This window comes from Zonotrichia albicollis, chromosome 12 (genome assembly GCF_047830755.1).
Source record: "Zonotrichia albicollis isolate bZonAlb1 chromosome 12, bZonAlb1.hap1, whole genome shotgun sequence".
NCBI classification, from domain to species: Eukaryota; Metazoa; Chordata; class Aves; order Passeriformes; family Passerellidae; genus Zonotrichia; species Zonotrichia albicollis.
The window spans coordinates 16,519,217-16,546,239 of record NC_133830.1 but is presented as its reverse complement, the minus strand read 5'-3'; the positions used below and the strand labels follow the sequence as shown (position 1 = coordinate 16,546,239).

Genomic DNA, 27,023 nt, shown 5'->3' with positions numbered 1-27,023 from the left:
AAGGGGTTGTGGTCTGGTCAAACTACTGCTGGTGGGTGTGTGGGTCTGTGCTGCTCTGCCCTTTCTGCAGCCTGAGGGAGGCCAGTCCTGCCCAGCTGTTAAAGTTAAAGCACCTCTTTGCCTGTGGAGTGCTGGGGAGTGCTGTGAGGAAGTTGGGAATGTGAGCATTGCCCCTCAGGGACAGAGTCCCCTGTCCCACACAATGGAAGGATGGGCTGGTCCAGAAAAGGCAGAGGGCTGGATAACAGCTTGGAGCTCAGCCTGGAGCTGCCCCAGCCACCATCCCACAGGCACTGCTGCTGCTGCAGGCACCCAGTGAGCGTCTCCCACCCAGCACATCCCTCTGCCCACCTACAGCAGGGCCCCACGCTGGGCTCCACGCCGGGGAAGGAGAGGATCAGCCTGAGCACCTGAGTTGGGGTGGTTTGCACTCCTGTTAAGGGGGAGCAGCAGGAGCAGGGTCACCCCAGCTTGTCACAAAGCTGTCTGTGCCTCCTGTCCCAGGTCCATCTATGACCTGGGGCTGCCCCACCTCAGCCTGAATGTGGCCAGGACAGAAGGCTGGAGCTGCAGCACAGCTTGAGAGAGGGCTCACAGCACTGACCTAGCCTCAAATGGAGCTCCCGGCCCAGTGGGCAGCAGGTGGATGCATGGGGACTCACCTGAGGCCACTGAGCATCCTCAGGGCCTCAGCAGGGGCTTGGTGACTCCCTTGGGTCCTTCTGTTGCTGGGGTGTAGGAGAGGGGCCAGCAGCTCTTGCACAGACAGGAAAGTCCCTTTTCACCGAAGTTCTGTTGGGCTGTGCCTGATCCATTAATTTGGCTCTGGGGTGCACTTCTGAAATCCATCTCACAGCTTCCCCCACTTTTGGATTGTGTCCTGGAGCAGCTCAGGAGAGGCCTGGCTTGGGCCGGTATCAACCAGATTCCTTTCAGATGAAACCAAACCCAATATGCTCCAGGAATGCACCTCATGCTCCCCAGCCACTGAGGGGCGTTCAGGCTGCAGGATCAGCCCAGAGCCTGTCTGGAGCTAAAAACTCCTTGTAAATCACAGAACCATTTAGACTGGAAAAGACCTCTAAGATCACTGAGCCCAGCTATTAACACCGCCAAGCCCATCACTAAACCATGTCCCCAAGTGCCACTTCTACACAACTTTTAAATCCCTCCAGGGATGGTGACTCCACCGCTTCCCTGAAGAGCCTGTTGAAATGCTTGACAATCCTTTTAGTGAAGAATTTTTTCTTGATATCCCATTTAAACCTTCTCTGGCAAAACTTGAGGCCATTTCCTCTTGTCCTGTCCTCTTGTCCTGATTAAACCACAACACATTTGTTGTCTGGCTCCACCCTGCTGCCAGGGAGTTGTAGAGAGCAATAAGGGCTCCTCGTACCCCCTTTTCTCCAGGCTGAACCTCCAGTTGCCCCATCCCCTTCTCATTGGACTGAGCCCCCAGCTCCATTATCCTTCTCTGGACATTCTCCAGCACCTCAATGTCCTTCTTGTAGTGAGGGGCCCAAAACTGAACACAGGATTCAAGGCGAAATCTGTAGTTAATACATCAGGTCCTTGGGCATCTGTGTCTGCTCCTGCTGCACCGTGCTTGTGCATTGGAGCACAAATCCTCCCAGATTTGCTTTTCCATCACATTTCTCTCTGGAGTTACTCATGGACTAGAGCTTTCCTTTCCAGCCCTGATGCCCGAGTCTCTCCCATCCACTGCTCTTTGCCTTCCCAATCCACAGCAGGAGATGCAGCCGGTGCTTTCCTACCCCCCTCCATGAGCTGGGCAGGCATGGAATTCCCGGGAAAACACGAATATTTATTTCCCTGTGGCTCCATGGAAGCCCGGCCGCTCCCGCACCGCTAGATGGCAACTGCGCCGAGCGCACGGAGGGGACGCGGAGGCTCCCGCAGCCGGGGCTGGCTGTGAACGAGGGGCTGCCCCCGGTGTCCTCCCACCTCCGGCTCCTCCCGCAGCTCCAGGTGCTCGGCCTGCCCTGGGAGAAGCCGCTGGAGCAGCAGCAGGGTGGGCATCGCCGCTGGGAGCCCGCGGGCCGGTGAGTAATGAGCGATGGGTTCAATTCATTGTCCGTGAGCTCGGGCAGCCCGGGCTGCCTCGGTTGGCTCCGTGGGCGCTGCCTGGGGCGGCATTCCCGGGGCGGCAGCACCCGGAGTTCCCTGCTTGCCCTGTCATCTGTGTTTTACAGCTTCGTGCAGGGTAACTCACCAGTGACCGGGCTTATCCCAGCCCCTGTGGGGAGAGCAGGGCTCACCCTGCTGCTCTGCTTGCCCCAGCATGGCATGGAAAGTTCTACTAATCCTTATGGAATCATGGAATGGTTTGAGTTGGAAGGGACTCTAAAGATCACCTTGCTCTGATCCCCTGATCTTCTATGTTTGTTGTGTCTTTTAATGCTGAAACTTGGGTCCTGGGAGGTTTCGTGCTTTTTTACTACACTGAAGCTGTTTTCTAGGGTTTCTCAGCTTCAATGCTCTGCTTTGTTGCCGAGGCTTAACAGCCCAAAACCCACACTGGGCTAATTGTCACTAGCCCATGCTGGGGGCTTTGCCACTGCTCAGAGATAACTTTGTCAGATTTCTCCTTCCTCACCAGATAAAAATCAATCATTTGCCTCCAAAACGGTTGTGTCGTTCTTGATGTAAGGAGAAGAAAAAAAAGCCTCCCTAATCAATGAGGGAATTGTCGTCTGCTTGGGCTTTATAAAATCTGTTGGGACAGGGAAAGTGTGTTCCTTCAACCCCCTCTGCAACGCCTCAGCTCTCAGAAACTCGGGTCAATGATACAGCAGGCAGAAAAGAAACAGAGCCTGAGAAATGCTGAGTGCTTTCCAAAGGAGTCCCTTAACTAATGATCCCTCTGCTTGGAAGCATCACAGATCTTGGGGATGGATGGCCAGGAGTTGGGGGCCTTGCATGCCTGAGTGTCCTGAGAGTGATGGGTGGGTTTTGGTGTGAGGGGCTGATGCTCAGGGTGAGGGAGGAAGGAGAAGGCTGAATGGCTGTTTATGCCCAGAAACAAATAACAAAACACTGGAAGAACCTCAATTAAGGCAAAGAGGATAATTTCTTTCTTTCTGTCCTTGAAATAAGACCACCCTTGGCATAAATCACAGCTCCTGAGTGCTGAGTGCTGCCCTACAATGCAGCTGGACCACGGGATGCACTGCCCACTGGGAATCAGCTCCAGTGAGCCTGCCCTTAGTTAAGGACTTTATTGCCTTTAAGGAACCACTGCTTTGACCCAGCTGCTGAGCACTCAGGGAAATACTGCTGCACTGGAAAGCAGCATTTTCCTGCAGCCATGTGCCCAGGGAAGGGGGAAGAGCTGCAGGAGCTGTGGCCCCAGCGCTGTCCCGCACACATGCCGGCCACGCGCCCCAAGCCGGAGCCATGGGGAGCCTTCTCCTGGCCAAGTGGAGCGTGTCCCGGCTCTCTGCCGGCCACTCCTCGCTCTGCCTTCAAAGGGACGGGTCAGGCAGCCCTGCCGGGTCACTGGCTCCACACGATGGGCTGCTGGAACAGACGGCTTGCTCCTGCTGAGTTAACGCCGTTGAAAACGACAGAGACACAAACACCCCGGTGATTAATGAGCCAGGGATGGGGAAGTCAACCCGAAAGCCAGGGTAGAGATATCAGCCCTATAAGAAATATGGGAAGAATTCACCCCTAATCTAATCTCGCTGAATTCCACAAGCGTGTAAGACAGGGATCATTTGCTGCAGTTCCTTAGGCTGAGAATTAAACAGGAAACCCCCAAGGATGTGAGATGTTCTCCCAAATACCATCATGCCTGTGCACAGAGGCTGGAGAGCAGCTGCCACATCCTGAGCCATCTCATCTGGCTGGACAAGGTGGTGCCAGGCTGTGGTGCTGCCAGCAGCAGCACCCAGCTCCAGGACAGGGAGGGAGAGCCCAGTCTGGGGTCCTTGGCAGCTCTTGCCCTTTGCCAAGCCCAGCCCGAGCCAGCAGGGCTGGGTTCCAGATGGGGTCCTGCTGCCTGGCTCTCCGCCGTGCTCCTGTGGCACCCTCTCAGGGGCTGTTTACTGCAGGCATGAAGATTTATTGTAAATTTTGGCTCCCAGACTCTTGGAGCTGCCTCTTCCTCCAAGTTTGGTCTCTGCCCACTCGGTCTGGGATTACAGAGAGAGGTGGCTCAGACAGCACAGGGCAATTGGATCCTTACAGGCCTCACATGGTTACAAACCACAGAGATCAGTCAGCTGAGTCACCTCCTGGCCTGGGGGGCAGCCAGGAATGGCCTTTGGATGGGGAATGGGGGACACACCCAGCATCACCTGCCCTTTTTGAGGTGCCCCCATCTGGAGGAGGTCAGATCAGGGATTGTGCTCCCCACTGCTTGGAGCAGGGAGCAAAGAGGGGAGTGGGAACAGGGAGGGAGGATGAAAACAGTGTGACCTGTCCTGGGTCTCCATCCTTGGTCCTCTCTGGTCCTCACAAGCCACCTGATGCCCCCCTGCTCCTGCCCTGCTCACAGGAGCTGGCTGTACCCTCTCCAGCACATTTTACCTGGGGAAGCTGAAGCACAGGATGGTGAAAGGACCTGTGTAAGTGGCAGGGCTGGATTCCGAGCACAGAGCACCCAGCCATTCTCCCTCCCTAAAGACTAGATTGTCCCAAAACCCAGCCATAAAGCCCCAGCACCTCCTTGCAGGTAGATGCCATGAGTGGCAGAGGTTCTGTGGTACCCAAAAGGGAGCACTCTATTCTCCGGGCAGAGATAAGCCTTTATTACTCCCCTGTGTAGTCACTGTAGGGTATTTGGGCTCTGCCACCTCCCTGCTCCATGTACCCCTGTTCTCCCCAGCTCCACTGTACCTGCAGGGATGCCACATGTGTGCTCCAGACCAGCGCAACTCTCTCCACCATCAGCATGGCATGACATGAGCACAGCTGCTGCCAGCATCAGCCCCCGTTGGCTTGGGAGCCTGCCCAGGGTCTGGTTTCCCTGGAAGGACACTGTTCACAGGCACTCAGCTGTGTGGGGTCATTGTTCTGCTCTCGTGTGCTGGCGAGCTGCCACTTATTGTGTGCAGGAACTCCCCTGCTTCTCCCACCGTCAGATCCAGGTTTATTTCCCCCTTCTCTAGGAGGAGACCACTGATGTCAGCTAGCTTGGCCTGAGCTCTTTGTAGTGTGAAAAGGGAAACAAGGGCTTTCAGTTTCAATCTGTGCCTTGCTTGTGCTCTGAGGGGGAGCTGGCCTTCCCACAGTGTGTGTTCCCAGCGGGCAGTGACAGTGACAGCTCTGCCACCGTGTGCCAAAGCCACGTGCATGGAGTCAGGCTCAGAGCTGAGCTGCCCTGGGCTCTGGGAGGATGAGCCCTTTGGGGGAAAATGAGACACCTGGGGTCAGTCCCTGCCCTGCTGTGCTTCCCATTTGGCCATGAGCAGGTCACTTAGTGTGGGGCTGAGGCACACATGGTCTAGGATAATGACCCCACAGTGGCCTTCCATGGCGGAGCCATCATGGTGCAGATGACTCCATGGGGGCAGAGAGGCCTTCAGGTGAGGTCAGGGTTGGGCAGGAGGACATGGCACAGGGTGCTGTCTGCTTCTGACCCTCTGGAGACACAGGAGCCGCGCAGGGAGGGGGCGCCCCACTGGTGTCCATGCTCAGGGCTGGCTTCTCCGTGTTTGCAGGGCAGGGAAATGACAAAAAAAATGACAAAAGCAGGGGAGCCGTGTGCTTTGGGGCATCCTGCTGTGGCTGGCCCTGTTCCCCCAGAGCAGCGCTGTGACATTGTGACACCAGCCCACCCCCCGGCCTGTCCCAGCCCCGCTGCACCTCCAGCTCTGCCCAGAGCCCACCCGGCATCTCCAGGGGAGAGAGACCGAGCAGCTGCCCGGGGGAACGGCCCGGTGTCCATCCCTGCTCCCTGCTGGTCCCTGAAATACCCGGCACAGGAGCCGCAGCCCTGGGACAGGCAGCTCCTGGGGCCGCTGCCGAGGTGCTGGGGAGGATGGCAGGGATGGCAGGGATGCCTCGGGAGCCCTTAGAGCCGTCCCCGCTGCCGGAGCGCGCTGCTCCGCGGGGCTCCGAGGGCCCTCACCCGGCAATCCAGGCTGGAATTCCCGGGGACCCCGGCCAAGAGGCTCTGAGAAGAAGCAGATAACAGGTCAGGCACCTCCATCCTCATTAAAATACTTTCTCCGGAGGAGCCCCCCACGCCTGCCCAGCCTGTTCCAATTAGCGCAGCGCCGGGAGCGGCGCTCCCGCTGATGAAAACAAAACACGGCCCGGCTTGAAAGTGCCGGGGGAGGCCTAGCTGGGACAGGCTGGCCCCGGGACTGTCACCCGCAGCCGTGTCGCTGGCTGGCAGTGGTGAAGGGCTCATGAGCCGGGTCACCGGGCAGCAGAGCAGGTGTTTCATGGCAGCTCCTGCCCGGAACGGGGAGATGTGGGAAGCTAAAAGCACTCTGAGTGATGCTGAGCATCCCTGTCGGATAGGTTTGGAGGTGAGAAGAAATAATCCCAATGTCAATGAAGGATTGGAAGTGGGAAGGAATAATCCCGAGGTGAATGAAGGTTTGGAGGTGGGAAGCAATAATACCGAGGTGAATGAAGGAAATCAATGCTGCAGATCCTGTGGGCTTGCTGCAGAAAGCCTTGGCATCTTCAGGAAGCAATCAGTGCTGTCCTGGGAGTGCTGGGACAGGCTGCAGCCTGTCCAGGGAACAGGAATTCTCTCCCCACGGCCAGCTCTCCCTGGAGACACCCCGGGGATGGAGCTGTCCCTCCCAGCCCTTGGGTCTCTGCTGGAATCCTTTGCAGGGCTCCCACCAGGACCCAGCCAAGCCCACCCCTCTTTCCCAGAGGCCACCAAGGGGCAGCAGCCCTGGCACTGGGTTCCAGCTGGTGCCCCAGGGCTGCTGAGCTCCGCGTTGGAGCCCCAGGGGTCACCACGGAGACTTTACAGGCAGCCCATGGCAGGCAGCGTGGGCAGAGCTGCCCTTGCTGCAGTCCCTGCTGATCCCTGGCCTTGGAGCCCCTGCCAGCTCTGAGCACATCTGGGATCCACCCAGGCTGAGCCTGGAAAATCTGAAGCCCAGAGAACAACTCCAGTGTGGGGCAGGGGAGCCTCCCCAGGGCTGTGCTGAGGGTCAGGCCATGTGGCAGACAGGTGACAAGGGGGGGTTCAGCACTGGGCTATAAATGGCTCTGAGGAATTCAGGGCTGCCTCTGGGGACCCCCGAGGCTTTGAGAACCTGGCCTGGCAGCTCAGCAGGCAGGCGCAGCCTCTTCTCTGCCTTCCTTGGGAACTTGACACAGCATTTAAGCATGGCAAGCCCCCTCCAATGAAGTGTCTCTTCTGAGGATAGACTGCAGGAGTTGCCCTGTTTAGTCTGGGGAAGAGAAGGCTGAGAGGGAATCTCATTAATGCAAATAAATATCTCAGAGGTGGGTGCCAAGAGGATGGTGCCAGACTCTCTTCAGAGGTGCTCAGCAACAGGATGAGGAGTAATGGCCATGAAGCAAACACAAAATTTTCACCTCAACACGAGGAATAATTTTACATGGAGGGTAGCAGAGAACTGGAATAGCTCCCCAGGAGTGTTGTGGAGTTTCCCTCCCTGGAGACATTCCAAACCTACCTGGACTCATTCCTGTGTAACTTGGTCTAGATGACCCTGCCTTGACAGGGGGGGTGGACTGGATGATCTCCAAAGGTCCCTTCCAACCCCTATAATTCTGTTACTCTGTGAAGGAAATTTAAGCTTCTCAATTGCACTAGGAGGCAAATTGGGAATTTAGTATGCAGAGTCAGCCCAGAGTTAATACACCAAGTTAACCCACACTTGTCCCTCCTCCCTCTGTCCACAGAGGACCCCAATCCTCTGTGAATTTGCCACTTCCCACTGGTGTGCCAGTGTGGTTTGCCCACTCCAGAGCCCTGGGGCACTGCTCTGTGCTGGGAGCTGCCTGTGCTCTGGCAGCATTTTGGGTGAGAGCAGACCTGCAAGGGGCAATAAATGCTGTGACTCCATTCAGCTTTCTCTGCACATTGGACTTGCTGCCCCTGTGGGGCTGGGTGCCCTTGGGGTAAATTAGGAGGAGGAACAGTGGATGTCCCATTCAAGCAGCACATTCAGGAACATCTAAAAGTCCTGCAGGGGCTGGGAGCAGGGGCTGGTCCAGCCCTTCACTGTGCCTGTCACTGTGCCCTGAGACCAGCCCACTGCTGGGCCACCTTCCCAGCCAGATGCCCAAGAGCCAGCCCAGGTCAGGCTTCACCTCTCAGCAGCAAGGGAAAGGTGGGGACTGAGCCAGCAGCCTCTCAAGAAAGGGATTAGCAGGATGTTAAGGGAAGCCAGCTCTTTATCCCTTCATAAACAGTTATTAATACCCTGGCCAGCCTCAGGCTTGGCAATTCCCCACTTGCTTTCAGAGGATGTGGTCCCAACTGGAGCGTGCCTGCAGCTGCTGTAACCTCAGGGAGACAAGCACTGTGCTGTGCTCTTGCTCTGGGTGTCACCACAGGCAGCCAGGTCCCTCTGATAACACCCAGAGCCCCGGGCTGTCCCTGCCCCTCTGCCACTGTCACCCAGTGCCCGTGGGCAGGGAGCCCCCCTGGCTGGCAGGGGTGGCATCCCGAGGGTCTGCAGGGTGCCAGTGGCAGCTGGGGATCTTCCTCCCCACCCGTGGTGCTTGGCACACTCCAGCAGGGCTGTCTGGCAAGGGAGGGAGCTCTGGGGCTAAGGGGACTTCAGTCTGAGGAGGCAGCAGTGGGGGGATGTCCCGGCTGGATGGGATGCTGCTGGCCCCTGGCTGTGATGGCAGAGACGGGGCTGAACCTGGAGCAGCCTCAGCCTTCTGCTGCTGCCCAGCAGCCCCTTATCCAACCCCTCCAAAATTCTCCTCCCTTCGTCTCTGCAGATCTGTGTGTGACCTCGCTGCTGAAGGTTTCACTGGGACTCCAATGCTTCCCAGGGCACGCCGCGCTGTCCCAGTGCCACCCAAGCTCTGGCACTTGGTTTGTGGTCCCAGCTTTGATGTCACGGAGCGGGACCGTCACGTCCTGCTCCCACAAATCACTCAGCAGCACGGGCTCCCTCCGGGATTGGCTCTGCCCCAGCCTGGCAGCTCGGGGAAGGCAGGCAGGGCTCGCCGTGTGTCTTTGTCCTTCCACCGGAGAAATGGACAGCTGCCTCTCGCTGCAGCTGCCGGGGCATCCATCATCCCGCAGGGGACGGGGAGGGTCAGGCACGGCTCGGGCTGAGCAGGGAGGGCTCCGTTCCTGCGGTGGCTCAGGGACAGCTGCGGGCAGGGGCTCACCAAGGCTCGGGGCCCGCAGCTCGGGCTGTGCCAGCTCCCCTCACACCCGGCCCGGCACTGCCAGGGCAGGAGCGCGGGTACCACCCGGCTGAGCCCGGCTGTGTGCGGGACGGGCACCCCGCTGAGTCCTCTGCACCTCCTGCCCTGGCTTTGCCCTCCGTTCCCTTGCCAGGGTGTGACTCCTTGGTCCCGGCTCCCAAAAGTGGCAGAGAGGGAATCACCCTCACCAGGGCTTGTGCAGGGAGAGGCAGGACAGCCTCAGGAGCGTGGGAGCCAGGGCTTGGTGCTTGGGGTCCTTGGGAAGCACCAGCCCCACGGAGCTCTCTGAGGCTCCCCGCTCTCAGGGCGCTTCTGTCCCCTGGTGGGGACGATCCCTGTGGATGGATGCTGACCGGGATGCAGTGCCTCTCCTCCCCCCGTTCCTTTCCCCCGAGGTTCCCCAGCTGTTGGGAGCGGCATTTCGCCCCCTGGCCCTGCCGTGTAAGCGGAGAAGGCAGCGAGCAGGCTGTGAGCGCGCCGGGGATTATCGGGACACAATCGGGGCTGTGACACCAGCGAGCACATGGCAGCGCCGCTGTCGCTGCTGCGGGAGCTCGGCTCGGTGTCTCCCTCCCAGAAATAATCTACAGCCTGATAAACCCGCTGCCAGCGCCCTTCCCCCGCCGAAATTTGGGCTGCTTTAAACTATTCACGCATTGCAACACAAAGGGGCTGTCAGGAGGAAATTGGTGCTGCCGCGGATGAACGATTCCCTCCTGTACCCGTCTCAAACAGAGGGGATTTGTCTTTTCTCGGGGCCGCTCACGCTCTGGCAAGGCTTTCCAGGGGATTTTGTGTGACAGCCCAGAACTTCGGACCTGCTGGACTTCTGTTCCGTGCAGAACTCAGTGCAGCCTTACAGTAATTAAAGGGAGATCATAAAAATGAGGGAGTGACTTTCTACACAGCCAGATAGGGCTAAGGGGGAAATGGTTTCCAACTAAAAGAGGAGAGATTTAGACTAGATTTGTCAAGAAAAATTCTTTACAGTGAAGGTGGTGAGGCCCTGGCACGGGCTGCCCAGAGAAGGAGTGGATGCCCCATTCCTGGAAGTGTTCACAGCCAGGCTGGGTGGGCTCAGAGCAGCCTGACCCAGCGGGTGGCATCCCTGCCTGTGACCATCGGGAACAAGATGATCTTGAAGGTCCCTTCCACCCAAACCATTCTGTGATTCTGTCCCTTCTGCAGATCTCCAGTAGAAGGGGAGGGAGAGAGGGCACAGGGAAGCTGCTGGGACCAGGGCACATGGTGGGCTGCTGGCAGACTCAGCCCAGCACCGTGGTGTCACCACCTGTGCCACCCGTGCCTGGCACTCCTGGTCACTGCCAGCCCCCCAGCAAGGCTCTGCCATCCCCTGAGTCCTCCCCTGTGTGTCCTGTGGTGCCTGGAGTATGAAATGTCAGCCCCTGCCTCCCCTTCTCCAGCAGCCCACCCTCACCAGCACTTCCCTCTCCAAACTGAGATGGAAAGAGTTGCAGCTCTGGACAGTTGATTATTTAAAGCTGTCGGGAGTGTTTAATTTAACCCTGGATTCATCATTCCCAGCTTGTTTCCATCCTCCAGGCACCCGCGCTCCCCCTCTCTGTGTAAACTCTGCGAGCCCTTCCCCTCCAGCTGATCTGTTTCCCGGTGTCCCTGCACTGCCTGGCACTGCCAGGGATGTCCTTGTGCCAGGGGACAAGGGGGCTGTGCCAGGATTTGAGACGGGTGCCAGGGGGTGGATGTGCCTCACCACTGCCTGGGCACGATGGGAGGGAGCCCCTAAATGCCCATGGAGGGATGACACCCATGGGAAGTGTTTCTTACTGGAGATTATTCTCTGGCAGTTTTTAAATTTCCTTATCTGCTGCAAACCCCTCGCTCCCCTATGCCTGTGCCCAGCTCTGCCAGGGCTCTGGGACCCTCCTGGGCATGGCTGTGGCTCCTGCTGCCATCAGCCCTGCTTCTGGCACTCCCAGGGCAGGAGATGGAGCTCTGGTATAGCTGAGCCGCACAGGGGAGTGCATGCCTGGCCCTAAATTCACCATGTGTGGAGGTGTCCTGAGGCAGGAGCAGTGCCCTGCCTGCCATCCGCAGAATCCCAGCCTGCCCTGGCATCCCCTGGCTCATGAAAGGCTCCTCCAAGTCTGCCTTAGCCCAAAGTCAGGCCTAGCACAGACCCAGCTCCATTTATAGAACACTTCAATTAGAGGACAGCATTTTCCCAAGTCCTGCAGCAACACAACACACTTTGGCAAAGGAAAAAAAAAATCCCTGTGAGATGGCAGCCCCGTCCTGGTGGTGACCCTGGGGCAGCTGGGAGTGCCCAGGGTGGCTCTGGGGGGCACTGCAGGTGCTGGGCAAGGGAAGGGCTGAGCTGCAGCTTGTCACTGCTGCCTGCTGGGGAGTGTTTGTGGCAGCAAGGGCAGCACTGCCTGTGAATCCCCATGGGGCTCATGGGTTCCTTCCCCACCTCTCCACAACCCAGGAGCAGTTTGTGCCTGGCCAAACCCATCATGCTCATGGGGTGCTTTTGTCCCCTCCCTAGGCAATGGTTGATGTGGAGAAGTGCCCAGGAAGGGCTGGCTGGCTGGACAGAGCTGTCCCAAACTAAAGAGAGACAGAGCACAGCACAGCCACCACCCCGAGGTCACATCCATGTCCCATTGTGGTGCCAGGTGTCCTGTACAGGGGAAGGACCTGGAGCAGCAGCAGGTTGTGCTGACCAGAGTGAGATCCAGGCAATAGTGAAGGCAGGGAAGAGGCAAGAAAGGAGCTGCATCCAGCCCAGCCACAGTTTGCTGCTGAGAGGGAGAGAAAGCCCAAACCTCCTCCCTAGGCAGAGCTGAGCACTCCTCCTTGTGCAAGGCAGTGGAAAGTCTTGGCTCCACCATCCCTTCCACATCCCATTGCTGGGATGGCAGGAATCCCCTGCTCCCTGTGCCAAGAGCCTCTGGTCAGGGATGAGCCAAAAAGCTCATTTTAAATCTTTCAGTCATGGGACTGGAAGAAGTTAATATGCAGCAAGAGGGGAAGCTAGTCAGAGCTGCCATGCAGGGACCAGGTTTTTATTAAGTGGAGAAAAAGCCTCTAAGTAGCCTGGATTAAGTGGTTAGAGCTGGCAGGCCAGCCCTGCTCCTGGCAGGGGCTGTGGGAGCTGCTGTGGGAGGCTGTGAACCCCTGCACCCTCCAAAGGGGGTATTAAAGAGGGGGAGTTAAAGGATGTGAACCCCTTTGCCTTCCAAATGGGGATATGTGTTACCAACCCTCAGCACCCTGGAGCCAGCGGATGCTGGTGGCCTCAGAGAGCTCTGTGGTGACGAGGAATTTCAGAGATCCTGGCCAGAGATGTGTCATGCACACACAGAGCCACAGATGATATTGGGGAGATCACAGAAACAGCATTTATGGGTGGTGCTCCAAAACATGAATTTCGCTTTCAGTGAAAGGGATGAGATTTAACCACAAGCTGAGAACAGATGAGTATTAGGGATCCTACAGCAGGCTCTGCCAAGCACTGGAGCCTGAGCACAGGATGCCCAGGCTCTGAGAGCCCATTGGAAGGTTGGAGGTTCTCCCAGGTTCCACACAATGTGGGCACACTGGCACCACCCCGCACACCTCCCCTGGGCAGGCTGGAACAGCTGCCCTGTGAACTCCCTGGGCATGGATGTGCTGGAGCCCCCAGGGGGTGGAAGGTGAGAGGGTGCCAGCCACAGCTGCCTTCCCAGTGCCCACACTGCCCCTGTGCCCACAGCTGCAGCCTCTTCCTTCTCTGCTTGCAGCTGGCATCGGAGGTGGCATCTCGGCGCTGGAGCATGGTGCTGTGAGGGCGGGCAGACCCTGCCCAGTGCCCTGTGCCAGCATGAGGGCTGCCCCTGGCCACCGGCTGTCCCTGGCCACACTCCTGCTCTGCCTCCTCCTGCAGCAGCTGGGCAGCAGCAGGGCATGGAAGCAGCACGCCCCCCGCCTCCGCCTCACCTACAAAGGTAAGGGGCTCCTCGGGGTGAGAACCTGCCTGGGAGGGCTGGGGAGCTGTGTCCTGGGCTGGGGCTGAGCTGGGTACCCTGGGGATGGCCCCTGCCTTCAGCTCACAGGGACACTGAGCCCTGGGATGGTCTCACCAGCCTCTTCCTCTGCCTCCCACCCCCACAGGGCTACCCCAGCTCAGCCCTCCTGCTTTTGACCCTCCTGCTCTGCCAGGAGAGACTGATCCCCTGTGCAGATCATCTCCCTGCTGCACTGCTCCCTTCCTCCCTGCATCTGGCTCTCTGTTTGCATGATGAGTTCTTCAGGGCAGGCACAGTTTGCTCCTCTCAAGCCTGATGCTTTGGTGACCTGAAGATGCAGCAAGAGCAGACTGACAGCACAAAATACAGCCCAGAGAAGTGTGGAAAGGGAGTGCCTGGAGGGGAATGGCCTGACGTGCTAGAGCAGAACCCTGCCAGCTTGGCAGCTTCTCCCTCTGCCATGAACCTGCAGCATGGATGTGGCCAATTGACCTGCTTTCAGCTTCTTCTATGTAAAAACCAGCAAGTTTCTTTGGAGGATGGCAGCTCAGCACATCCCCAGTGCTGCCCTGGATGTGACCATAGGGAGGCTGTCCCAGCCCTCTCTCTCCACACCTGAGATTTGGTGGAGCAGCTTTCCCATGGGCAGGGCACTCCAGGCTCCAGGGCCATGCCTGGCCCACTCCATCACCCTGACAAGCTGCTCTCCAGGCAGGGACAACCAGCACAGTGAAAAATGCTCCCTGGAGCAGGGGGATCTCCCATCTCCCAGGGATGCAGGATATCTGTGTGAGGAGATGGCCCTGCTGATAGCCCAGCCCAGAACCAGCTCAGCCCTGCCTCTCCTTGGAGCCAGAGGAGGCAGACGGGGCTGCTGGGGCAGCTGGACAGAAAGGGGACTGCTGACTTCAGAGCCCCCCAGTGTCCCGGGCCAGGCATGCCAAGGGCCCTCTGCCTTGGGCAGGGGCAGGAGAGGAAGCTCCCAGCATCAGGAGGGCTCAGGCTCGAAGTGAACAATGGTTGAAGGGATGTGACTCATGGACAGCACGGGGCAGGTTCAAGGACACAATGCCTTGGGAAGTTTAGGTTTAGAAACCCCTAGGAAAAAATAAATAAATAAAAGGAGGGCTTTGAGAGTCCATGCACGGGATCAGCCTTGCCCTCAGATCCCAGCACGGATGGGGGTGGCGGGCAGAGCCTCGGGGGGGGACACGTAAGCAGGGCTGAGAGAAGGAAATGACAGCAGCGAGGGCCGGGAGAGCACAGGAAGGATGGGGCACAGGGCACGGGGCCAGCAGCAGCAGCAGCAGCGGCTCCCGCCCGGCCCAGAGCCCCGAGGAGGTTTAGAACAGCGCACGGGGCAGCCGGGCTCACCCGGGTCAGCCCGGGTCAGCCTCTCCTTGCCAGGCTGGGCAGCAGGGAGAGCACAGCAGCCCTGGCAGCTCCTCCTGCGGGAACATCCCGGGAGCTGGCACAGGCTCCTCTGGCAGCCTCTGACCTGCGGCCAGGCGGGACTCAGAGCCTGCCACCGCTCAGCAAGTGCTCCGGAGCACGGGAGGTCACAGGGCTCTGTTATCACCCCAAGGACTGCTCTGCACGGCCCTTATCAGCCAACAGCAGTGAGGGGCCATACCCGATTTAGCACCGGGCCTGCCCTGGGCTCCAGGATCTCCTCCGTGGGCTGCTGTGCCTGTGAGGGGGAAGGGGACAGGGCAGCACAGCCGGGCTGTGACCTCAGGAAGCTCCGGGTCACCCTGCACAGGGAAGGCTGTGGCTGAGGGGCAGGAGGAGATGATGGATGGGACAAGGCCATCCACAGTGGTCCCGGCAATAAAGACAAACACCGTGGCCTTGGGAGATAGTGAACACAAAGGAGAGGATGTTTCTCTGGGCTCACCCATAGATTTGGCCATGGCATGGCTGCTGCAGAGCCCCCCCGGTTCTCTGTCTCCAGCATCAGGATTGGATCTAATGACCCGAGGGTGAGAAGAGGCTGGGGTTTGTGCAGCAGCTTCCTGGCTTTGGATCCCAGCACTCGATGTCCCCTTGTTGAGGGAGCAGAGCCGTGGGTCAGGCTCAGACCCTCCTGGTCACGAACCTGCCAGAGGGTGCAAGTGCAGGGCAGTGAGCCCTTCCAGGGCTCTCCCACGTACTACCAGAGGCAGCAGAGAGGGCTCTTCCAGCACCCTGCCTGCCCTTGTCCCCGCACAGGGCTGGTGCAGGTCAGACAGTGACCAGCAAGGGACATTCACTGGGACCTCTTAATTACACTCATGTACTGGATGAGCCTTTGCCCTCCCACCAATCCCTCTCCCAGAGCCCTGCCTGACATTTCCCCCAATCAGGCAGGTCCTGGGAGCGTTGGCAGACACAGGAGGGTTGAATGAAGCACCCACCCTGTTGGAGACCCAGCAGGGACAATGGCCCGCAGGAAGGGACAGGAATTCAGCTGTTTATCCCATTCAGCTGGTGGGAAATGGCTGGGAAGCCTTCTGCCCTGTATCTCTGGCACCCAGAGAGCCCTTGGGCACTCAGGGAAGGCAGGGAGTGCAGTGGGGCTCTGTGGTTTCTGTGGCAGCAGGAGGAGAACCAGGAGCTCCCTGATGTGGCTTGGAGCTGCTGCTGGCAGAGGAGGATTTGTGTCCCTGCCATAATGGGAGCTGCCCGGGGCAGGAGAGAGGGAAGCGCCGGCCGGGAGCCAGCCTGGCCGCTGGATGTGGGCAGGGACCCGCGCTGGGACCAGAGCAGGGGCCAGAGGACATCCGAGCCCGCAGGCTCTGGCCTCGCTTCCCCTCTGCCCTGCAAAAGGAGTGGAAGGAAGTGAGACAGCCTGCCGGGGCAGCCGATTCCCTTTGGATGGAGCCGTGCCTGTGCCCACGTCCCCTGCACCTGCAGCCGGGGCCGCGCGTCCGCCCGCGCTGCATCCACCCGGCTGTGCTGCATCCTCCCTGCTACACTGCATCCACCCGGCTGTGCTGCATCCCCCCGGCCATGCTGCATCCACCCGGCTTCCCTGAGCACCTCCTTCCCCTGCTCCTGACGCTCTGCTGCACTCCCTCGGGCTTGGGGCAGACTTTCAGCCCAGATCTTACAGGTTTCCCTGAGTCTCCAGCCACATTCCACCTCCATCCAGCCCCCATCCAGTGCAGCCCATCTCCCCCTCCCATTACCCTGCTCTACACCGAAGTCAGGAACAGCCTCACCAGAGGAGCCAGCCCTCTGTCCCCAGCCACGTCCTGCCACTTCTAGAGATGGAAGAGATGTGTTATGGCTTCTGGAAGCTCCATCTTGATCCCTGGCAGCAGGGCTGGGGCTGCAGCTGCTGCACTGGGGGGGGGGGGGGGGCTCGCCCCACAGACCCCTCCCAAACCTGGCACTGCACATCACGGACCAACACGGGCCCCAGGGATGTTGTTTCCGGAGTTTTAACCAAGACACAACAGCTTATTGTCCTCCTCACACACCCACATGGCCACAACCGTGCCAGAAGGGCCGGGAGAGCCGCCCCGGCTGCTGCACGGGAGGAGCTGCAGCCAGAAGAGCAGAGCCTTTCCCTCTGCCCTGTCTCTGCTCCCAGAGGAGTGCACTGGGTCAGGGCACCCCTGCGTCTTTCCCTGAGCCAGTCCAAGACTGGGTTTAGGCTGCACCTCAGGACACAGAGTGGGAAATGTGGGGTGCTGGGTTAGGGTGGCACTGGAGGCACAGATGTGCATCCATCCACCTGCCTGAGCCTGTGCATGAGATAGAGCCCAGCTGCCACTTCACAGACTTAGGGGTGGGTGCAGAGGGTGTTCAGAGCAGATTGTGCTGGCTCTGTTTCCATACAGCTTTTCCTTGGAGGGATGCTTTGCTCCAGCAAAATGTTGTTGTTTTCTTTTACATTAAAAAAACTTTTTTATGCAAATTTCCTTGATCTGAAGCCCGGGGGAAAAAAACACCAGGAGTCACAGCAAGTGAGTCACCTCTCTGCTCCATCCTCTGCCCACGGTTTCAGGGTGGCTTTGGGGCTCCAGGAGCTCCTCTGGAAGGCAGGCTGGAAGCTGAGCACTCTGAGCTACTGGGGCTGAACCCCTGTCCTGCCCTGTGCCTGCAAACAGCCCAGCCAGGGCAAGGTCAGAGCAGTTCTGCTCTCTGTAGGGGTGACTTTTCCCTCAGTTAAGCACATGGAGGAGGCTCCATGATGAGCTGAGGGTCACCAAGGGTGGTGGGTTTTGCCAAGGTAGTGGCAGGAATGTTGTGTACCCTTGGAGCAAGGATAGATTACCAGAGCTGCCCCAGAGAGGGAGCCATGGGGCCTCTGGCTGCAGATTGTGTGATTCATGGATGGGTTTCTCTTTCTCCCACCTTGTTTGTGCTCCTCAGACCTGCTGAAATCCAACAGCTCTCGCCTGCTGCTGGCCTCAGGGGATGGGATGGATTTCCAAGCCCTCTTGGTGGATGAAGACAGGGCCTGGCTGATGGTGGGAGCAAAAAACCATATCTTCCTTCTCCACCTGGACCATCCCAGCAGAGAGCCTGAGAAGGTCAGTGCTGGGAGGATGGTGGCCCTGGCCAGGCTGGCCTCTTCCTCCCTGGGAACCACTCCTTGTCCCAGCGCCAGGGCGTGGAGGTGGATGTGCTCTGAACTGGGCTGTTCCAACCCCGCCAGGGACACATTTACACCAGGATGTCTCAATCAGTGGGGTCAGCCCATCCCTGGTGGAGCTGTGCCCTGCTGGGAAGGGCTGGCGCCGGAGGGACAGGGTGGCTTGGCCAGGAGATGTGACCTGGGTGGGCTGCAGGCAGTGCCCAGAGCCCTGTGTCACACCCAGTCCCTGTGCTGCCTCCAGAGCTGCAGCACTGACCCCACTAATGTCATCCCAAGACATCCTGCTGGCCGGCTGTACCGCCAGAGCCCAACAAAAGAAAATCCCATTAAGGGGCTGCAGCCTGGTGTTCCCACAGGCTGGGATCCAGGAGAGCCTGCCACAGCCTGGGTGGGCCACGGCACGCCCAGCCTCTGTCCCCACGCCAGGTCCACTCCGAGCTGCTTTGGCAGGCTGCCCACTGGGGACTCAGAGCGGGTCAGACCTGACCAGAGCAACCCCATATCCTCCCTGTGCACCTGAGCCTGGCTGAGCCCCTTCCCAGGGCTGCCACGGCAGGCTGAGGGAAGCGGGGCTGCAGCCATGGGGTCTTTGTGTTTCAGATTTTCTGGCCAGCCCCCAGGGAGCAGGTCGAGCACTGCCAGCTGGCAGGGAAGAACGTGGAGGTAAGTGGGGCTGGCAGCCCCCGCCCGTCGCCTTTGGCAGCTCAGCAGAGATATTAAACAACCCCGTCAGCCCGAAGGGAGCCTGGGGGTCTGCCTGGAATGGCGCTGTGGAGCCAGCCGGAGCCGAGCCCAGCTGAGCAGCTGCCAGGACAGGCTCTGGCCGGGCTCTGCGCCCCCAGCAGCCAGCACGGCTCAGCCCTGACAAACACCTCCCCTGCACAGACCGAGTGTGCCAACTTCGTCCGCCTCCTGCAGCCCTACAACCAGAGCCACGTGTTCGCCTGCGGCACCGGCTCCTACCAGCCCGTCTGTGCCTTCATCCAGCTGGGAGCCCGAGGCAAGGTGAGGGACCCCCGGACAGACAATCCCTATGGCAGAAGGTGCCAAGGGACCCCTCACCCTGGGAGCAGCGGGAGAGGGAGCCCCAGAGCCTTGGAAGGGTGTCCAGCCTGGTGCAGGCCCTGCATTGGCATGGAGAGAGCAGCTCTGGCTTGGGGGTGTCAGGGTGTCCCCATGGGCACGGGACCAGGTTCTGGCATCCCCCTGAGGAGCCCACTCATCACAGGCACACCAACCTCCTTCCCACTCTTTCCCCCAAGTTCCAGCTTGCTCCCAGACTCCTTCTGGGCTGACATCTCCCCCTTGGCTCTGGCAGGGTGCCCGGGCTCCCCGCATGCAGCTGGTGACCCACTCCTTGGAATCGGGGCGAGGACGGTGCCCCTACAGCCCCCACGAGCCCTTCACGGGACTCCTCATCGGTAAGAGGGAGGGAGGAGCAGAGGGGAGGCTGGGAGGGCACTGCTGGGAACAATCTGTGCTGGATGGTGATGCTTCCCATCCACATCCCCACCCTGCAGGTGGGGAGCTGTACTCAGGCACCTCCAGTGACTTCATGGGCAGCAGCGCTGCCTTCTTCCGGACCTGGGTGCATGGGGCTGAGCAGAGCTACATCCGCACGGAGCAGAACCAGGACCACTGGCTGCATGGTAGGAGCAGGGGCACCTGTGGGCAATGGGGCCTCTCCTTCCAGCTAGGGAGAGGCTGGGGCCAGCGCTGGGGCCAGAGCTCTGACCTGGGCCCTCTCTCCTTGCTGTGGGGAAGCACTGATGAAGACCCTGGTGGGACCCATGCTCCAGCACACGTTCCACAGCCTGAGCACTGGGAATGGTGCTGTGTGTCCCCTCAGCACCTCACACTGTTCCCAAGGGCTTCAGGGCAGTACCATAGGGTGAGATCAGGGCACAGGGCCACATTGAGCTGCTCCTTTCCCCCTCAGAGCCCGTGTTTGTTGGTGCCTACACCATCCCTGATACCTACAACCCCCACGATGATAAAGTCTACATCTTCTTCCGTGAGACGGCCATGGATGCTGGGCAGTGGGAGCAGCGGCACATCCACGCCAGGGTGGCCAGGGTCTGCAAGGTCGGTTGCCAACACCCCGTGGCCTGTTGTCCCACCAGGTGGGCTTTTAGCCTTATGGACCAAGGAGCATCCCAAGGAGAGGAATGTGAGGGTGTCACTGCACACTGGCCACAGGCAGAGAGCTCAGGGCTGGGGGTGTCCCTCTGTGGGAGTGAGGAGGGCACAGCAGTGGAGGAGACTCAGAGAGGTTGGACTGATCCTGGCTCTTTGGTCCTCCCAGAACGATGTTGGAGGGAAGCGCGGCCTCATCAACCGCTGGAGCACGTTCCTGAAGGCCCGCCTGGTGTGCTCCATCCCCGGGCCTCAGGGCACTGAGACCCACTTCGACCAGCTGGGTGAGTGCCCAGCCCTGTAACACAGCTCCATCAGGGCTGGTCCCCCCAGCACAGCCCCGGGATGCCCACCTGCATCCTGTGCCTCACCTCCACCCCTCTCTTTGCAGAGGATGTTTTCCTGCTGCGCACCCGCGACCCCCAGAACCCCCTTGTCTTTGGGCTCTTCACAGTCTCCAGGTGAGCAGGGCCCTGTGTGGGACAGTGCAGGCCCACCATGCTGCCCCCCTCAGAGGGAGCTCTGTGGGGAGAAGGGCAGCACCAGCACCAGCACCAGCAGGCTGAGGAAGGGCCGCCAGCATTTCCCCGCTTTCCCTGCTGCTGGTTCACCAGCACATGGTTAAACCACAGTTTTGTGGCTCAGTCAGTGATCCCCAGGCTGCATGGGCTGTGTCAAAGCGATTCCTGTCACCCTGGGGTGCTATGCGTGACCCCAAGACTGCCAGGGACAGCGTGGGCTCTCTCGGGGGGTGGGTGTGAACACACCTGGTCCCCGTGGGGCAGGGGGACACTGAGAGCTCTGTCCTTCCCCACAGCGGCGTCTTCAGTGGCTCTGCCGTCTGCATCTACTCCATGGCTGCCGTGAGAGCCGCCTTCAGCGGCCCCTTCGCACACAAGGAGGGATTCGACTACCGCTGGGTGGAATACAAGGGCCGTGTCCCTTACCCCCGCCCCGGCACGGTGAGGGAACGGGGAGCAGCTGGAGGGGGAGAGGGACGGACTGGGCAGGCCCTAATGCAGCGCCTGTGTCACACAGTGCCCCAGCGAGACCTACGACCCCCTCCTGCAGTCCACCAAGGACTTCCCCGACGAGCTGATCAGCTTCATGCGCAGCCACCAGCTGATGTGGGAGCCCGTGTACCCGCAGGGCCGGCAGCCCGTGCTGGTGCGGGTCAATGTGCCCTACCGGCTGCGGCGGCTGCTGGTGCACCGGCTGGACACGGAGAGCCGCGACTACGACGTGCTCTTCCTGGGCACAGGTGGGAGCTCAGCCCGGCCCGGGAGCGCTGCCACCCCGGGCAGCTCGTGGGGCACTCTGGTGCCGCCAGCCCGGGGGGCTCCCAGCCCTGACAGCTCCTCCGCCCGCTGCCCTCACAGATGACGGCAGAGTCCTGAAGGTGGCCCTGGCCGGCGGGGCGAGCCGCAGCCCCGAGGTGATCAGCCTGGAGGAGATCAGCGTCACTAAGGTACGGGCACCCAGGGTGGCACAGGGGGCTGGAGTGAGGGTGGGACCACACGGCCTCCCGCGGCCGCGGCACCTCCCTGCGGGCTCTGCAGAAGCCACTGCCGCTCTCAGGGAGGTTCTCACCTCACTGCTGGGGGCTCCCACCCGCCCTGGGCAGCAGAAAAACACCGAGGGGTGCCAGTGGGACTGGAGCCGAGTCATCTTCCAGCTCCCCATCCAGTCCATAAGGGGGCATGTGGGTTGCACTTTGGAGCCCACACTGAAATGGGAGGGCTGAGCTGAGGTTTGAAAGCAGGGCTGCTGGGCCGAGCTGTCCTGGGCTGCCCATGCCAGGGGGCCAGCCCAGGGCCCAGGCTCCTTGCATGGAGCCGGTGACCATGGACCTGGCATCCTGTAACCCCTGGGGACACAGTCCTACTTGGTAGGCTGGGGCACCCAGGAGGGACTGGCTTGGCTGCAGCACCCTCTTGTTCCCCCTCCAGGTGCCTTCTCCCATCCTGGACATGAAGTTATCACCAAAGCGGGTGAGCGTCCCTTCTGCTTCTCCCTAAAGCAGTCTGGGGACAGGGATAGAGGCCAGCTGATCCCAGCCACTGTGCCGGGTCCCTTGGCCCCAGAGGGCCCACGTTTAGGGAACAGGACCCTGGGCATTGAGGGAACAGCAGGCTCTGTCTCGCTCTCCTACTGTCCCCCAGTGTCTCCACCCCAGCACAGGCAGGGCTCTGTTCCCTGCCAGCCCCAGCCGTGGCTCTGACGGCTCCTGTCCTGCTTCCCGAGCAGCAGGAGCTGTTTGTGAGCAGCACCCATGGGCTGCTCCAGCTCTCCCTGTACCGCTGTGAGCTCTACGGCAAAACCTGCACCGACTGCTGCCTGGCCAGGGATCCCTACTGCACCTGGGACAGTAAGACCTGTGCCCCACACCTGCTGACCGAGAAGAGGTGAGTGTGTGCCCAGGCCAGCCCTGCATCCCCTTGCAAGGTGATACTGTTCAGACCAGGGAAGGGCAAGTGGCAGCCCTGGAGCTTTACCCATCAGCCAGACCCCTACTGCCACTCTGCCTGCCTGCCGCCCACCCCTTCCTGCTCCCCCTTCTTGGAGCATTGCCACAGAGGGATCCCACAGCCCTCTCTGCTCTCCCACAGGCGTGCCCGCTGCCAGGACGCGCAGAAAGCTGACCCGCTCAGCCAGTGCCAGGACACGGCAGAGGGTGAGTGCCAGCTCCGGCGGGGGCAGCCAGCTGTGCCCAGGGAGCACCATGACCCGGTGGGGGCAGCCAGCTGTGCCCGGGGAGCGCCATGGCCCGCAGGGACCGCGCTGGGAAACCCGTGCCCCATCGCGGGCTGGCTGTCCGTGCTGCCCTCCCTCCCTCCGGTCCCACAGCCCACACTCAGGGCTCTCACCCCCTCCCCTGCACAGGGACAGCCGCGGTGGACAAGGTGGTTTTTGGCGTGGAGAAGAACTCGACCTTCCTGGAGTGCCTGGCGCGCTCCCCGCAGATCACGGTGCGCTGGCTGGTGCGGCGCGGCGAGGAGACGGCCCCGAGCGAGGTACGGGGGCAGGGCGGCAGGGACCGGGAGCAGGCGTGGCTTTTATCCCCAAGGACTGACCCACGAGCTCCGTCTTTGCCCCAGGTCAGGAACAACGGACGTTTCTTGGTGCTGGAGCAAGGGCTGCTGATCCGCCAGCTGGCGAGGGAGGACGTGGGCACCTACGAGTGCCAGGCGGTGGAGCGCTCCTTCTCCCGGCTCCTCACCCGCTACAGCCTCCGCCTCATCCGGCATGAGGCCGCGGAGCTGCCCCCGTACAAACGGAGCAAGGAGCCGGGAGGGACCCAGCAGAGCCCCCGGCCCCGGACTGAGCTGCAGCCGGGCTCCAAGGGCTTCCCGCGGGCCCTGGGCGCCCCGGGCACCAGCCTGGACGCCTACTGCAATGCCCTGCGGCTGCAGGAGCGGCAGCGACAGCGGGCCTGGCACAAGTGGCAGCACCAGGCCCCGGACAGCAAGAACGGCCGGGTGCGGAGGCACCCGCAGCGCCTGTGAGGGCAGAGGCAGCCCGGGCTGCCCACAGCTCCCTCCCCGGTCTCTCCAGGGCCCTCCTCGCACGTCGGCACCAGCTCCAGGACACTCTGGCCTTGCCGTGCAGAGCCGCCTCGCTGTTACTACCTCAGCCCCCGCCAGCCCCGCCGCCTCTCCGCGCCCCGCGGGGCACCGGGGCCAGGGCACTCAGCCCGCGCCGCCTCCCCGAGGCTCAGAGCTATTTACCTGCAGAATATTTATTGTCCTTGCTTTCCCTTGGCTTTGACTGAAGATCAGCAGCAGCAATAATAAGCACAGAGGACAGGGAGGGGCAAGGGCCAGCCGTGTGATGCCTCCCTCGGCTCCGGAGGCGGCAGGATGTTCACCTGGGTGGCTGCCGAGGTGTGGATGGAGCCCAGGTGCTGCTGGAAGCAGCAGGACACAGTTGCTGGCTGAGGCTGGGCCCCAGATGTGCAGAGATGCTCATGCCCAGCCCAGCTCCAACCCACTTCAAATGACACCACTTTCCTTTTTTCATTTTGACATTTATTTTACTGGGAAAATAAAAAAAAGGAGAAGCAACAGGCAGTTATACCAACTTACAATTTATTATTTTTTTAAAAAATGACATGAAACACAAGTAAAAATAAATACATCATATAAACAACAAATTGTTCAAAGTCTCTGTTCTGGGAGATCAGGCGAGCACATCCCGTTGGACAGAGAGAAGAGGGAAGCACATGATCATGCGTGGGGCCAACCGACCGACCCGCCCGGTAGCAATACTCTTTCCAACCACAACAAGACAGGCCACAAACTAAGGCGGTAGTAAAAAAAGAAAAGAAAAAAAAAAAAAAGAAAAAGAAACCCAAACTAACAGAAAACCCCAATGAGACTCAGTGATGGATTCCTTCAGGCTCCCATGGATGTGCCAGACTCCAGCTCCAAGCTGGGCACCATGAAGCGGCACCATGAGGCAGTGGTGGTTGTCTGGGAGGTGGCAGAGCTGCTCTCCCTCACTTGCCCCACTGTCCCTTCACAGGGAGCGCTTGCTCCAAGGTGCAAGGAGCCATCCCTCACTGGAATCTAGCTGGATTATGGTCCCTGTTCAACCTCTGCCCCCCACCCCAGCCCTCCCTCACCCATGGTCCTTCCAAGACTGGATCAACAAAATTTATTCCAGGGTGGCGAGAAATACCAGCTGTGAAGGTATTTGCTGCACTTGTCCCTTTTGGCCTGCAAGCCACCCCCAAACCAGCAGCAATCCTCGCTCCTTCAGCCTCTTGAATTTGTTGCCCAGAGAGGCTGTGGCTGCTCCATCCCTGGAAATGTCCAAGGCCAGGCTGGACAGGGCTTTGAGCAACCTGGTCTAGTGGAAGGTGCCCCTGCCCATGGCAGGGGGGCTGGAACAAGACAATCTTTAAGGTCCCATCCAGCCCAAACCATTCTATGATTCACAGACATCATTAAGTCAAAATACACATAATTTCTAGTGAAAACCCCATGGAAATCCCACCCTTTGCTTGCCAGAACATTTGCTTTCTCCAAGTAGCTGCACCCAACCTCCCCACCCTCCCAGACACTCCAGGACTGTGCAGCAGATCCTGCCCAACACGGGCCAGGCTGGGCTGTATTGTGCCCACCCTGCAGCCCCCCAGGAAGCCCCAGGAGCCACAGCAGCAGTGGGGGCAACAAGCCCACCAAGCCCAGGGCACAGAGAAGCACCAGCCGCCCCGTGCCCATGGCACTGTCCCACAGCGGTACCCAGCCTTCACCCAACTGTCCCCAGGAGAGCAAACCTCCCACCAAAGGCAAGGGCCAAGGGCTGGGTGCCAGCGTAGAGGCCAGCTGGCCATTGCCAAGGACCCCACAGATCTGCCCTGGCCTTGGGCTGTGCTCAGAAATCTTCTTTACTGTCCAAACCCTCTGCAGAGAGTCCTGCGCTGCTGTCCTCAGTGTTACCCGCAGCCCCTCTGAGAACCAGCAGCTGCTTCCCATCAGGTCATTTGGAGACAGAAATTCAGCAGCAAAAGAAGAATTTAACCCATGCAGGTAAAGCCCCTGTTCCAAGCTCAGGAAAACCAGGAGAGAACCCTCTGCAGCAGAGTCATATGCTGGAGAGGAGAAACCTCTGGGGAGAGCAGATGAGGAAGAAGAGCAGGCCCCATGGGGGGGGAATTGTAGAGCTCCCGTGTGGGTTATCTCCCGCTGGGGATAACCCACACCCCCTGTGGCTTCTGTGGGGCAGAGGAAATCCTTCCCAGGGCACCGTGGGAGAGCAGGTGCCTTGGAGCAGGCCCAGCCACTGCCAGCTCCCATGGCAGCCCTGTGGTCAGGGTATCTCTGTGCCCATCTCAGCCGAGGCTCTGCCAGGGCCCATCCCCTCCCTGAGGGGAGCCCAGGGCTGGTGGCTGGGGCAGAGCCGGGGCTGGGGCTGCCCTGGGGCACTTGCTGTGCAGGGCCCCTGCACTAGAGCTGCTTGGGCTGTGCATGTTTGCCAGCAGTGGGTGATGCACAGAGCAGCCACAGCACAGGAGGGCGCCAGGGCTGTGCAGGCCATGGCCACACAGGAAGTGGAACAGCTCTCACACCTCACCTTCGTGCTGGGCTAACAGCCAGCCCGGAGCACATCCTGCACCCTGTGGCAGCAGAATGGCAGTCATCCTCAGCTCCTACAGCCACAGGGCTCAGGCTCTGCTGGGACACCACTGGAGAGCATCAGATGGCAGCACAGGGATGTGCCAGGGCCTGCTCTGGAAGCTGTGGGCGCTCTCCTGGAGAGGCAAGGAGCAGAGCGGTGTGCAGTCACCAGTACCACATCCAGCCACAGTGCTGACTGCCCCCAGCCACATCTTCACACCTTGTCCCAGCACAGGCCCCATTCAGAGATGACGTGGGAGGGTCCTTTGGATGAGCCCCATGACTCTGACCCCCAGAGGAAAGGCTGGGGTGGCCGCAGGGCTCTGCGGGACTGCTCATGTTCCCACCTCCCACACGCACCCCGCAGGTCTCAACGCTTGCTACTCTTGACAAGGAAAGCCCTTGCCTAGGTCCATTCCCCAAATCCACAGGAAAACTGACAGCCTCACAGGGATGCAACGGACATCTGGGCAAGCTGGTCATACAATCAGTGTCACAGGGTAGTGCATGAGGTGGACACACAGAGCACAGGAGGGCATGACTCACAGATGCAGCACTGTCAAGTCTTTGGAGAAACTTGCATGAACACCATCAGTTAATTTGCTTTGTTACTTTTGTGGGGGGGTTTGATTTTTATTTCCATGGTGCATCCAAAGACAAGTTGTCCAGCAGTTTGCTCAGAACCCCTCGGTTTTCAACTCCTAGGATATGTTAAAGAAGAAAGCACTATTTTAATGTTTGTTTTTTTAAAAAAATAATTAAAATAATTTGCATAGCTAAACTGTTGATCTAAGGCTTCTATGAATGGTGTGGTTATGTTTGACAGAC

General features: G+C 59.8%; 2 protein-coding genes across 2 annotated transcripts in view; one reads left to right on the top strand and one right to left on the bottom strand.

Moving 5' to 3' along the window:
- Nucleotides 1-1,651: 1,651 nt before the first annotated feature.
- On the top strand, nucleotides 1,652-25,574 carry LOC102070768 (semaphorin-3D). Its single transcript, XM_074550073.1, has 18 exons — nucleotides 1,652-2,063; nucleotides 13,125-13,328; nucleotides 17,712-17,872; nucleotides 18,538-18,600; nucleotides 18,823-18,942; nucleotides 19,256-19,358; nucleotides 19,458-19,586; nucleotides 19,877-20,022; nucleotides 20,243-20,357; nucleotides 20,465-20,534; nucleotides 20,891-21,035; nucleotides 21,112-21,334; nucleotides 21,453-21,541; nucleotides 22,023-22,064; nucleotides 22,321-22,478; nucleotides 22,683-22,747; nucleotides 22,957-23,087; nucleotides 23,172-25,574. Exons 2-18 carry the CDS (start codon nucleotides 13,205-13,207, stop codon nucleotides 23,577-23,579), a joined length of 2,292 nt encoding a protein of 763 aa, XP_074406174.1. The 5' UTR covers nucleotides 1,652-2,063; nucleotides 13,125-13,204; the 3' UTR covers nucleotides 23,580-25,574.
- RAD54L2 (RAD54 like 2) overlaps nucleotides 24,145-27,023 on the bottom strand; it is a 69,172-nt gene continuing 66,293 nt past the window's right edge. The window contains exon 23 of the mRNA XM_074550068.1: nucleotides 24,145-26,896. Within this exon, the coding sequence (XP_074406169.1) occupies nucleotides 26,829-26,896 (68 nt within the window). The 3' untranslated portion in view covers nucleotides 24,145-26,828. The remainder of the gene's footprint in view (nucleotides 26,897-27,023) is intronic.

Bases quoted from the DNA above. Each gene is read 5' to 3' on its own strand.
- LOC102070768 (XM_074550073.1), top strand. From the start codon at position 13,205: ATGAGGGCTGCCCCTGGCCACCGGCTGTCCCTGGCCACACTCCTGCTC. The intron at 20,358-20,464 runs GTGAGTGCCCAG...CTCTCTTTGCAG, and splicing joins GACCCACTTCGACCAGCTGG to AGGATGTTTTCCTGCTGCGC. The intron at 20,535-20,890 runs GTGAGCAGGGCC...CCTTCCCCACAG, and splicing joins GGGCTCTTCACAGTCTCCAG to CGGCGTCTTCAGTGGCTCTG.